This window comes from Salvelinus namaycush, chromosome 38 (genome assembly GCF_016432855.1).
Source record: "Salvelinus namaycush isolate Seneca chromosome 38, SaNama_1.0, whole genome shotgun sequence".
Taxonomy (NCBI): domain Eukaryota; kingdom Metazoa; phylum Chordata; class Actinopteri; order Salmoniformes; family Salmonidae; genus Salvelinus; species Salvelinus namaycush.
The window spans coordinates 11,116,551-11,130,277 of record NC_052344.1 but is presented as its reverse complement, the minus strand read 5'-3'; the positions used below and the strand labels follow the sequence as shown (position 1 = coordinate 11,130,277).

Genomic DNA, 13,727 nt, shown 5'->3' with positions numbered 1-13,727 from the left:
ATATCTCAATTGTCTCAAGACTTAAAAATCATTCTTTAACCGGCCTCTTTAACTAGTCTCCTGCCCTTCATCTACACTGATTTGAAGTGGATTTAACAAGTGACATCAATAAGGGATCATAGCTTTCACCTGGATTCACCTGGTCAGTCTGTCATGGAAAGAGCAGGTGTTCATAATGTTTTGTACACTCAGTGAATGTGTTCTAATGTTATTTTTATATTAGAAATCATAATGGTCAATCTATTCAATTTCATCCTCGTTTCTGTCATGCACTGTGTGTGTGTGTGTGTGTGTGTGTGTGTGAGATTGTTGACTGCAAATGGACACTTACTCTGCATTACTCTGTGTGGTATTGAAATGTTCCATCCCCTTTTTAATGTGATACATGTGAAATACACTGTAATATAAAACAATTACAATAAGAACCTATACATACAACCCCTAATGATGTATTTATCATAAATGCCTCAAACCTTCCTATGATAAGTGGTTATTTTCTGGTGAGTGTTAACTCCTGGGACTATTTCTAGCTGGTTGTATTTTTCAATATAAAATAGATCTCTTGCCACTTTTTCAATCAACCTTGATGAACATGTTCTTATATTTCTGTAACAACAAGTGTAAATAGGGTGTTTATGCATGTGTACTAAAAAGGGTGATCAGAATAGATGTTGACTCAAGTTATTAGGCTAACTATGACCAGACAATAGATTTGAACCCAACCAAAAGGGAAAACTGACAGATTTAGAATCACACTTTTAACTGTGTTTTGACCACAGTACTTTTCCAGTATTAACGCATAAAAGGACAGAAAATGTGTTTTCAATGTTCTGATTTTATGTATTTATTCCTATAAACTGTGGTAGTAATCAAGAAACGTTGAGACACTGGTTGCGACAGGGGCAAAGAGCCGCCTGTGAAATTACATGCTGCATGTTGGTCCATGCGAATTTCCTTCTATAACATTCACAGTTTGGTCCTGCTACTAGGTTCCTACTGTCTTGTGTATCATGGATTCCAACAATCAAAAAACCTATCTACCTGTATCTGTAAGAAGCAACAAACATAGGAGGATGATTGACTCCATAGATGTTTAGCGCATAGCTGTGAGCAAAGTGTCGGTCTACAGTAGTGTAGAGAGAATAGGGTCCCTCTTTGCATCTCCTAAAGTGCTACTGCATGCAGTTGTACTCTGCGACTCGACTGTGTACTTTCTCCTAACACACCACTACAGCTAGACTCATTCAGTAGTCCTGTACTGTACGTTTGTCTTTATGTTACATGAACCTTTGACAAACGCTGTCGCCCGCTGGGTGGAATATCTGTCCTAACATTACTAGGTAGGCAATGCTACTACGGAACCTTTCCTTTCCTACAAGTGCATGTGTAAACTGTATGTCCAGTGGGAGGAGATCATGTAATGAACGGAGTCCTATGTCCATGTAAAAGTAAATGATAACTGTTCTGATATTAATGATGCACTTCATTAAAAACTTGCTCAATATGTTTGATTCGTGTGTGTGTGCACAGCCCTCGGGTAAAATACATGTCCATTGTGATACTGAGATCACCTCTATGGGTGGAGATGAGATATGATCCTCATGAGAATTCAATGACAAACAATACATTTAACTCATTGAGCAACTTCTGATTCCTGTTTCACTACCAAAAACAATGATTGTTACTTACATGGTACAACCTGTTATTTTACGAATGTTTTCTAGCTGAATAACTTTTTCATGTGTTTATTGCATTATTACTACTTGTTTAAAATAGACTAAATTGTCTGTTAAAACGACCTAATGTGCTACACGTACCACACGTAGCCTACCTACAGACATGCTGCCTCTGTATTTTCGGAGTAGTCACGCCTCCTTTCTTCGATTCACAGCGCACAGATTTCAACTGGTTCCACCCCCCATTTCCCGCGTAATTCCCCTCCTTGTATGGGCAATAGAATGCAGACGCAGTCAAAACTACAGTTCCGTATGTAAATTGGTTTGATTGAAGAAAATCAGAAAATGGTGGCGTTGCCAAACGCGCATGCGTAAACATCTCGAATACTCCTAGGGAGTCTTCGCGTCCTCGCTTCCTTCTCAAAACCCATTGGATCAGAGAGCCAGAGGTCTCGCCCCTCTGACATTTTCCTCCAATGGGTTTTGAAAACAAGTTGAGAGAGGACGCGAGCTAAAACAATTGAGATTCTCCCCCAGACACGCAAGTAAAACGGCAACATCCGAACGGTGTGGACGTTAATGGTGTATTCAGTGTTACATGAGTTTAAATAGCTTACTAACGACGTTTTTTATAACTATTACAACTCATTCATCATTGACTATAAATAAAGGTAAGGACATTACTTTGTTTGAAATAGAATTGGCTGTCTGTCAAGCTTCACAGTATGCCTGAAGTTATTCGAGGATGTAGGCTATTTAACATGGTTAAATATCTCTAAAAAGCCATTCAAACGTTTCTTTATTATTCTAAATTGTTTTAAACTTTGAGTTAATTCATGTTTATTTCAGTTTTTTGTCAGCGAATGACACACTGGAAATGGTATTCGTGTTGGGCGCTCATTTCTTCTGCTTGGCATCCAGTGACAATGAATGCTCACATTCTTTGATCAGGACTAGAGTCCAACAAATGTTTTGTTTTTGTGCAACAACACAACAATTCTAACCTACACTATTTTAAATAGTTATGTAATATTCTTTTTTTCAAATAACATAAATACGTTATGTAGACCAGGCTGGTTTCGTTTTCAAGACACCATACCGCCGCATCAACAAAACCTTCAATGCAAACAGTGTAGGCTAGAATACTTGACAAGGAGTTAATCATTTCGTTGTGTTATAACCTTTTTTTATTTTATCAAGTTTCGATTACAATCTGAGTAAAACATTTTGGGTGTGAGTGACATTTGTGTGGTAGGTGGGTGTGTGGCTCAGCGCCAAACATGCTACTGGTCCCCTTCCAATATTGTTCAACCCTGTAACTTGTTTGCATGCATGGACTGTTCAGGTCTTCTAACTTTAAATAATTATCACTTGTGTTAATAAACTTCCTAAAAGTAGGTAGCAACCAGCTTCTCTGAAACGTGCATGTGTTTACAGTCCGGCGGTGGGTTTGGAACCTTCCCACTGCGCACTGACGCACAGTAATTCGGAAAACAAAGACATGGAGAAAGATGCAGTATAGCAGCAGCGGTGTTGAGTGTCACGTGGTAGTAATTGTTTTGGGTGGTTTTACGAACTGGTAGAAGCAGCATTCGTACTCGTAAGGTCAAATTGTGTCTGAATATAGATGCTGTTTATGACGCAGGAGAACTAGAGGGGACTATGCTTTCTCGGTGGGTGGTGATCGATGTACATTCGACACATGCAAGTCTTTTTTTATTTTACTTAAATAATGTAATTTTAAAAACCAGTAGACAATGCAGTGGTTGTTTTCATTTGATCCAATTATTGATGAAAAAACGATTGAAAGCAGTTATTTTGAACGTAGTAAATTTCGCAAGCACATCACCAGTTCAGTGTACAGTCGGCACCATGTCGCCCCGCCTGCATCCTTCGAAGCATGTTGGCTATTGGGCCTATATAAACTCAGCAAAAATAGAAACGTCCTCTCACTGTCAACCGCGTTTATTTTCAGCAAACTTAACATGTGTAAATATTTGTATGAACATAAGACATAAACTGAACAAGTTCCACAAACATGTGACTAAGAGAAATGGAATAAGGTGTCCCTGAACAAAGGGGGGTTCAAAATCAAAAGTAACAGTCAGTATCTGGTGTGGCCACCAGCTGCATTAAGTACTGCAGTGCATCTCTTCCTCGTGGACTGCACCATATTTTCCCGTTCTTGCTGTTACCCCACTCTTCCACCAAGGCACCTGCAAGTTCCTGGACATTTCTGGGGGGTCCAACAGGTCCCAGATGTGCTCAATGGGATTGAGATCCGGGCTCTTCGGTGGCATTATCATGCTGGAGGGTCATGTCAGGATGAGCCTGCAGGAAGGGTACCACATGAGGGAGGAGGATGTCTTCCCTGTAACGTACAGCGTTGAGATTGCCTGCAATGACAACAAGCTCAGTCCGATGATGCTGTGACACACCGCCCCAGACCGTGATGGACCCTCCACCTCCAAATCGATCCCGCTCCAGAGTACAGGCCTCGGTGTAACGCTCATTCCTTCAACGATAAACACGAATCCGACCATCACCCCTGGTGAGACAAAACCGTGACTCGTCAGTGAAGAGCACTTTTTGCCAGTCCTGTGTGGTCCAGCGACAGTGGCTTTGTGCCCATAGGTGATGTTGTTGCCGGTGATGTCTGGTGAGGACCTGCCTTACAACAGGCTGGACGGAGGGCTTGTAAGCCTCTCTCAGCCTATTGTGGACAGTCTGAGCACTGATGGAGGGAATGTGCGTTCCTGGTGTAACTTGGGCAGTTGTTGTTGCCATCCTGTACCTGTCCTGCAGGTGTGATGTTCGGATGTACCGATCCTGTGCAGGTGTTGTTACACGTGGTCTGCCACTGCGAGGACGATCAGCTGTCCGTCCTGTCTCCCTGAGGCACTGTCTTAGGCGTCTCACAGCATGGACATTGCAATTTATTTCCCTGGCCACATCTGCAGTCCTCATGCCCCCTTGCAGCATGTCTAAGGCACGTTCACACAGATGAGCAGGGACCCTGGGCATCTTTCCTTTGGTGTTTTTCAGAGTCAGTAGAAAGGCCTCTTTAGTGTCCTAAGTTTTTATAACTGTGACCTTAATTGCCTATCGTCTATAAGCTGTTAGTGTCTTAACGACCGTTCCACAGGTGCATGTTCATTAATTGTTTATGGTTCATTGAACAAGCATGGGAAACAGTGTTTAAACGCTTTACAATGAAGATCTGTGGAGTTATTTGGATTTTTACGAATTATCTTTGAAAGACAGGGTCCTGAAAAAGGGACGTTTCTTTTTCTTTTTGAATTTACGTCAGAGCTGGTATTATACAATCGTTTGTGCGCTAAAGATTTACGACCGGTCCTGCTGACCACATGTATGGCTTTTACAGTGTATCTTCTTTTTTTAAATGTAGGTAGGCTATTACATTCACAGCGGTTAGCTTAACCTTTTAATGTCTTTGGCAGGATGAAACAAAAAAAGCTTTAATCACGATGTATCAACTCCCTTTTATCCATTTTCACATCATAATCGGATCTGTTACCACGGACAATCGAGCATCACATGGATGCTACCACGTGCCCGCATCCTTGCTATAGGGAGTCGGGACCACATGGCTTTTCGTTGCATCCGCACTGTGGTTGCATAACAGCGTCACGGTACATGGACAGGCTGTCCTGTTCCGGGCTCATTGACGTGATGATAACCTAGTTCTCTCTGTCTGGAACTCTGGGCCATGCAAGCATTAAGGGGGCTCGTCTCCACAGGGATTGTGTGATGCAGGCCTATGACTGTGTTATGTTCATAATAATGCATGAACAGGGCAATAACCAGGGTTTTAGTGAGGTCCTGAAGCTCATTTACTGCTTTTCTATACAATTAAAACCCTTCAAAATGCTATTTGGAGAACAACAAAAATGACTCTGGCCGTTATCATCTTGGCTGCTGTAGGTTGTTTCACCTCAGTCAATCTACAAGCACGGCCTATTAGCTATACAATTGTAATGTTCAGGGAGGAAGTATGATAAATGATTCCCACTGTAGCATCAGATGAAATGGAAACTTATTAAATTTCTATAGAACTGTATTGTTAGCATTTTAATATAGGCCTATAGGGAAGATGTATATTGATCTATTGTAGATGTATATTAATCTTGTAACTTTTTTGATGATAATCTTACAGATTTTCTCAAAAGACCGCCCCACATGAGGCACTGACTCCAAGTTTGGGAACCACTGTACTAACCTCTGAGTGCTGCCTCTGCGTTCTCCTGCACGCGTGCCTCAGCCTCACCACGATCTCTCAGTAGCCTACTTGGTCTCTTTTAAAGCAAAGTTATGACTACTTAGTAAAAAAAAAAAAAATATCCTGTTGAGGTAGGCTCCGTTTAACGGTAGCTTACTTCATCCTTCTAGCTGGTTTGGTCATTCTAGCCAGAACTCTTAAACGTTACCTCAGCTAGCCACCTGACTGACACATCTATAAGAAACGATTTACCAGTTCTGCAGTCTTTCTTCGAGAGTTGTTTTGTTTATTTGGGGGATCTGTAGACGGGAGTCGTGGGAAGGTTTTAAAATGGTCTTTTTTCACATTAGACAAAATGACCGAGGTCCGGACTTCTGTGTCCTCGTATGTAGTTACGGCCATGTGCGTGAATTATGAAGACTGTTATTCCATGCTGTTGTGAACTGAACTCTCCTGAAGAGATGGTTCAGGGACAGGAAACTCTTATGAACAGTCAACCTTTGAATGAAAAGTTAGTCGCCCGACCTGTATACTGTTGAATCAGTGATTAGGCTATCCTCTGCAAGAAATAGACCGATGGGTGTGTCATCATATTTATTGCCAGATTACATATCCATAGATTGTACATAAACATATGTGAGTGTAAGCTATCATTGCTTCATTCCTGTATCTCCTGTATGTCCCAGATGTTTGGCTTCCACAAGCCCAAGATGTACCGGAGCCTAGACGGTTGCTGTATCTGTCGGGCCAAGTCTTCCAGCTCCCGCTTCACCGACAGCAAGCGCTACGAGAGGGACTTTCACAGCTGTTTCGGGTGAGTGGACCACTCCTCTATACACTGGCTCAGACCAAGAGCTCAGACCCTGGGCAGGTCCAGCTCTCAGCTTCTCTCTGGGGGTAGAGAGGTCTGAGGCCTTAAGACTTTCTGTCAGATTTGGACAGTCAAGTCATCGCATTCTTTTTAGGATTTTTGTCCATCCTCATTCTAATGACTATGCGACCCCTTGTTACAGCCATGCACTCTGTAATGCAATTAGATATTCATTCCGTTTTGGAGACCGTTTTTGTTTTAACTCCCAATGCAATAACCTAAATAATTGAGTATTTTACCCATGGAGTTTATCAAACTAGGACATTTTTGTATGAAACCAGAATTTTAAAAGAGTTTTACATCCTCACCTTGTCACTCTGCCTCTCCGCTATTGGCCGGGCCAGTATGCGTCAGTCCATTGCTATGGTAACCGGTGATGTGAGTCAACAGGAGAAGCGTTCTGGCAGAAAATAGCTCTGACCGACTCCCACTGACTAGAGCAGGGATAATAATAGCCACACGCTGAGCTTCAAGGCTGTCATCGTTCATTCTCTCACACACCTCTCTCCATATGAAACTCATCCTCATTCTCGCCCCTATAATGTGTCCCTCCAGGCTGAGTGAGGTGCGTTTTGGGGAGATCTGTAATGCCTGTGTTCTCCTGGTGAAAAGGTGGAAGAAACTCCCAGCCGGATCCATAAAGAACTGGAATCATGTAAGGCCTCTCAGAATCCATCCATACTCCCTGTCCTACTCCCATCCACTCTCAGTATTCCAAATAATAAGTCTTAAGACAACACCATTACAGGGAGTGACTGACACAACACCTGTAGGTGTATAATAACCACTTTTCCATAGATGCAGTACACCCTGTTTGTTTGCCTATCCTGTAGGCCATTCTATACATTCATGCAGTTACCTTGGAAACAGACATCCATCCTGCTCTGATGTCACTCAACCCTTCTCTCCTGTGTCACAGGTTGTTGATGCTAAAGGTTCAGGGTCAAGCTGGAAGACGACAGTGAGGTCCAAGAAGATGAAGAGAGCCAGGCCAAGCCAGATCAGTCGAGTGCAGAAGGAGCTCAAGAGACACAGTAAGCAGCTGATACTCTGTCTCCCGGCTACGCTGCCTTGTGAAGTGCAAACTTTGGTGTTTCAAAAGTAAATGTACCACAACTCTTCTCTCCATTATTTATCCTTCCTAAAGGGCTGTGAAACAAGAGACCTCGATTTTATATTTTTGGACTAATTCCAAAATGAATATTAGATGTATATCTGAACCATGCCTGCTATGTTATGAATAAGTTGAGAAGAGTTTCTGATTGTGCTCTGCCTGGCCCCCACAGACTCTGACGCCCACAGCACCACCTCCAGTGCCTCCCCTGCCCATTCTCCAAGCTACAGCACCCAATCAGACGAGGGCTCGGACGTGGAACTCTCACCAGGTGCCACCCACTCGCCAGTCTTCTCTTTCCTGGACCTCACCTACTGGAAAAGGTAATGGCCGGTCTGGTGGAATCAGGGTCATATTTATCAGGCACCAAAAAGACTGAAACTAATGAGGAATTACATGAACTTGTCCAATGAGAAACACTCGTTTTCTGTTGCAAAATGCCTTGCAACCGTCTGCCCAAATGAATACATCCCATGTTATACTCCACCAGTTTGGGTTCAGATGCTGTATTTCCTCATAATTAATGCATCATTAAAGACAATACTGTGCAGCCGTATTCATCGACCTGGCCAAGGCTTTCGACTCTGTCAATCACCGCATTCTTATCGGCAGACTCAACAGCCTAGGTTTCTCAAATGACTGCCTCGCCTGGTTCAACAACTACTTCTCAGACAGAGTTCAGTGTGTCAAATTGGAGGGCCTGTTGTCCGGACCTATGGCAGTCTCTATGGGGGTGCCACAGGGTTCAATTCTCGGGCCGACTCTCTGTATACATCAATGATGTCGCTCTTGCTGCGGGTGATTCTTTGATCCACCTCTACGCAGACGACACCATTCTGTATATATCTGGCCCTTCTTTGGACACTGTGTTAACTAACCTCCAGACGAGCGTCAATGCCATACAACTCTCCTTCCGTGGCCTCCAACTGCTCTTAAATGCAAGTAAAACTAAATGCATGCTCTTCAACCGATCGCTGCCCGCACCTGCCTGCCCGTCTAGCATCACTACTTTGGACGGTTCTGACTTAGAATATGTGGACAACTACAAATACTTAGGTGTCTGGTTAGACTCTAAACTCTCCTTCCAGACTCACATTAAGCATCTCCAATCCAAAATTAAATCTAGAATCGGCTTCCTATTTCGCAACAAAGCATCCTTCACTCATGCTGCCAAACATACCCTCGTAAAACTGACTATCCTACCGATCCTTGACTTCTGCGATGTAATTTACAAAATAGCCTCCAACACTCTACTCAGCAAATTGGATGCAGTCTATCACAGTGCCATCCCTTTTGTCACCAAAGCCCCATATACTACCCACCACTGCAACCTGTATGCTCTCGTTGGCTGGCCCTCGCTTCATATTCGTCGCCAAACCCACTGGCTCCAGGTCATATATAAGTCTTTGCTTGGTAAAGCCCCGCCTTATCTCAGCTCACTGGTCACCATAGCAGCACCCACCTGTAGCACGCGCTCCAGCAGGTATATTTCACTGGTCACCCCCAAAGCCAAAGCCCCCTTTGGCCGCCTTTCCTTCCAGTTCTCTGCTGCCAATGACTGGAACGAACTGCAAAAATCACTGAAGCTGGAGACTCATATCTCCCTCTTTAACTTTAAACATCAGCTTACAGATCACTACACCTGTACATAGCCCACCCAACTACCTCATCCCCATATTGTTTTTTTCTCCTTTGCACCCCAGTATCTCTACTTACACGTTCATCTTCTGCACATCTGTCACTCCAGTGTTTAATTGCTCAATTGTAATTATTTCGCCACTATGGCCTATTTATTGCCTTATCTTACTACATTTGCACACACTGTATATAGATTTTTCTATTGTGTTATTGACTGTATATTTGTTTATCCCATGTAACGCTGTGTTTGTGTCGCACTTCTTTGCTTTATCTTGGCCAGGTCGCAGTTGTAAATGAGAACTTGTTCTCACATGGCCTACCTGGTTAAATAAATGCAAGATAAAAATTAACTCCTTAGCCCTATTTAATCTTCCTTCATGGTACATTTGTTTTATTTGATTCCCTCTCTCACTATAGTGCTTTGCTGTCTTGACCGTCCTCTGTGGGTTTTAGGCAGAAAGTGTGCTGTGGCATCATCTACAAGGGACGCTTCGGAGAGGTCCTCTTAGACCCCCACCTCTACAAGCCCTGCTGCCAGAAGATACGGCAGCACCAGCCAAAAGAGGAAGGAGAGGAGGAAGCACAGGCGAGCAGAGCGAACGTGATGCGCCACGCCCCACCGAACAGCCCCCCGCCCCCCCAGGTTAAAGACGATTAGGGGAGGGGAAGGAAGAGTGGGGATTTGATGTCATAATGTCACATGACACTCTAAAGAAGTCAGATGGATACCGTTGGGATTTTATGACGTCCTGGAGCGGCTGGACTACTTATCAAATGTTGTGTTCTGTACCCGGATGCAGTGAGGTTTGTTCTATTATATCTGTTAACAAATATTGATTCTTTCTCTCTGAGTGCTATGAGATTGTGAATATTCACAATTTGTTTTCAATATGAAATGCTGGATTCACAAACGCTGTATGAGCAATGGAGACCTCTGGAACTGTACATTTTGTAGTAGGATAGAGCCATATCCATTAGGATAGAGCCATATCCATTAGGATAGAGCCATATCCATTAGGATAGAGAACAGCCTTCCACACTGCCTTCTCCTGTCTTGTACCTCACACATATATGTGCGTGCAAACACACACACCTCGGTCCTGGTCCCTTCCTGAAAGGATGCATTCTCTTTTTTTCTCTCTATTCTTTCCCTTACGCCACATGGTCACTGATCAGACACCTAATATTGTTAGGGTAAAGCTGTAGAAAATGCCATTTGACAAATTATGTCAGAGGTTTGAAAAGTGGGAAGAAATGATGCAATTTTAAAGAGTTTGTCTAGAGCCTTATTCTTCTGTAAAGGGACACGTGTACACAACCAATGTCATATCCACCCTTGATTGTGCGCCAGGTGTACTCTGTTGAGGTATTGATACTATACTCTTTCCAGTGCACGTTTAATATGTAAGGCCAGTGATCTTGTTCAGTGTCTTTGGATGTACGTACAGAGCATATTCAAACGTTTAAAGGGAGCCTGTAGTGTGCCCTCTAAGCAGTGATCCTGATGCAAGTGCTCTCGATCGCCAGTCCTCACCTGACCCAATATAAGCTAAAACCCACAAACTGACCTTGGAGCAGCACTTTTTGAGCACTTCCTATCTCAGTCTACGGACAGTATAATTTAGTTTCCTAGCCCCTTAGAGCATATCTGAAGGTGATGGTATAGTGGACACTTATTTATTCCTTTCAAATCTCTGAACACAAACAGGGTTCTGGGAAGGGGCTAAGATGCTGAATGGAACTAGGCCTATGATGTCAAAAGACTAGCTGAGTGGGCCAACCAAAAAGATTCCCTGGTTTTCTCCTATTGAGAGATTTGATGCCTTGTAATTGTACTTTAGGTTTGACGCTTTCCAAGAACTGTTCAAGTCCTGCAGGACTCGGTTGTACAAATCCATCTACATCTTTAGCATGATGACCTTAGGGGTGAAATAATAACACTATTTTTGTCTGTCACTTTGCCTCTGTTTGGTGCAAAATACTGTACAGTTCTGAATATATTTTTGAATATAAATGGACAAGACTACAACGTAGTGAATAGGCCACCAACATTTAGTTCTTAGTACATGTCCCAAAACTGTCATGGCTGGTTCTATACAATTGTCAGTACAAGGTAACTTTAATCTAAACCCCTCCCTCATCCCTCATGTAGGCTACTTCTGTCTTCACTTTTATTTCAAGAAATGTGTTTTCTTGTTCTGTACCTCATGCATATTCACTACTGTTCATATAATTTAAATGTTATTCAAAACACGGTAAGATTTATTTGACACTGACATTGTCTTAGCATTTTATTCTATAGTGAAATAGACTCAAGCCTGTATTTACATTGCATCCCGGGGGGGGGGGGGGGGGGGTATTGCAGAGCTCTGTCAATGCATGCGTGCAGCCTAATTGTGGACATTCAGTCAATGTATTTGTATCTAGATGTGCAAGCTCACATGCCAAATGAACGCAAACTCATTATTCCGTAAGCTATCATGTTCAATATACAGTATTTTATTCTCTGCTTATGGTTAATATTAGCACTGAGTGTACAAAACACTTCCTATTTCCATGACACAGACAGACCAGGTGAAAGCTATGATCCCTTATTGATGTCATCTGTTAAATCCACTTCAATCAGTGTAGATGAAGGGGAGGAGACAGGTTAAATAAGGATTTTTAAGACTAGAGACAATTGAAACATGGATTGGGTATGTGTGCCATTCAGGGAGTGAATGGGCAAGGCAAAATATTTAAGTGCCTTTGAACGGGATATGGTAGTAGGTGTGAGATGCACCGGTTTGAGTGTCAAGAACTGCAACGCTGCTGGGTTTTTCACGCTCACCCGTTTCCTGTGTGTATCAAGAATGGTCATCCAGCCAACTTGACACAACTGTGCGAAACATTGGAGTCAACATGGGCCAGCATCCCTGTGGAACGCTTTCGACTCCTTGTAGAGTCCATGCCCTGACGAATTGAGGCTGTTCTGAGGGCAAAAGGAGCAACTCAATATTAGGAAGGCGTTCCTAATGGTTTCTACACTCAATGTATGACGACAGCTATTTCAACATACAGATTGGTCACCATGGTTTGATCAAAGCTTTACTACGCAACCAAATTTGTAATGTATTTATGTATAAAGGCATCAGACATGGACTCAAGTTTGTTTAATGTTCCTTTAATCTTCAGGATTGATTGAATGTTAGGGGAAGTGGTCATTTCTCTTTGTTAATTTATTTGTATGTGTTTTATCATTTTTTGGTTATTGTTGACTATTTTTATTACTTTCTCCTGTAACCTACCATAACCTTTGTTCTATTAAAGTTCAGGGGGCTTGTACTATTGAATTCACATTATGTAAATGTTGCCATATACTGTGATATGGATTGTATCAAAACTATACTATTACTCATAGCTTGGTTTATGTAAACTAACTAGGCGTAATTCTCCTGAGATCTCCTATACGGCTGTAGAATGTGCTTATTTTATGTGGTAGTGCTACTCACATGTGGTAGATATGCACTGTTATTTATCTGTCTTGGAAAGTTCCAATTCTTTCTCAAAACTAATTTTGTATTTTTATACACCATTTAAACTTGTTCATTAAATGTAGTTTTGCTTTTGAGTATCAGTCTCTCTCTTTTTTCTCTATCTCTGGAATATGCCTAATTGTTTTGGCCAGATATGTATCTTTACACAAAAGCCATGAATCTTCTTGAAGCTTTGTCCCTTTTAATACAAGGATACAATAGCATGGCTGAAAAGTATAACTAACTATAATGCCATTGAAAGATGACTAGTTCAATGATTGTACTTCGACTATACTGTCTGAATCCAGCCATCATGAAGATGGTCTACATTAGACACAAAAGAGTACTATCATACTGTATTATAAAGGCATGTGTGGCCCTTGGTGGTGATTTGGGGAAAAGCTTGTCGGGAAAATTAAAAACCCAATTATGACCACCTGGAAAGAGGCAGGGCCATTCCTAGTATAAAGGGTGCACACCTGCATTCATTAGGCATCTTCCCACCAACCAAACCAGTTCAACAGAGTCCTAAAGATGCTTGTGTAGTAATGAGTGTTGTGTGTAGCCTAAATGTATATATTTTTTGTATTTAACTATGTTTTTATCTAAGAGTTCTAATTGGAGGTGATATTTAAAGCCTGTATCATTACTACAGCCTGAGTGATTAATACTG

The 13,727-nt window shown here is 42.2% G+C and overlaps 1 protein-coding gene across 1 annotated transcript; it reads left to right on the top strand.

Moving 5' to 3' along the window:
- Nucleotides 1-1,721: 1,721 nt before the first annotated feature.
- On the top strand, nucleotides 1,722-11,886 carry LOC120031964 (SIN3-HDAC complex-associated factor-like). Its single transcript, XM_038977843.1, has 6 exons — nucleotides 1,722-2,347; nucleotides 6,603-6,730; nucleotides 7,343-7,442; nucleotides 7,707-7,821; nucleotides 8,074-8,224; nucleotides 9,993-11,886. Exons 2-6 carry the CDS (start codon nucleotides 6,603-6,605, stop codon nucleotides 10,195-10,197), a joined length of 699 nt encoding a protein of 232 aa, XP_038833771.1. The 5' UTR covers nucleotides 1,722-2,347; the 3' UTR covers nucleotides 10,198-11,886.
- The last annotated feature ends 1,841 nt before the right edge of the window (nucleotides 11,887-13,727 follow it).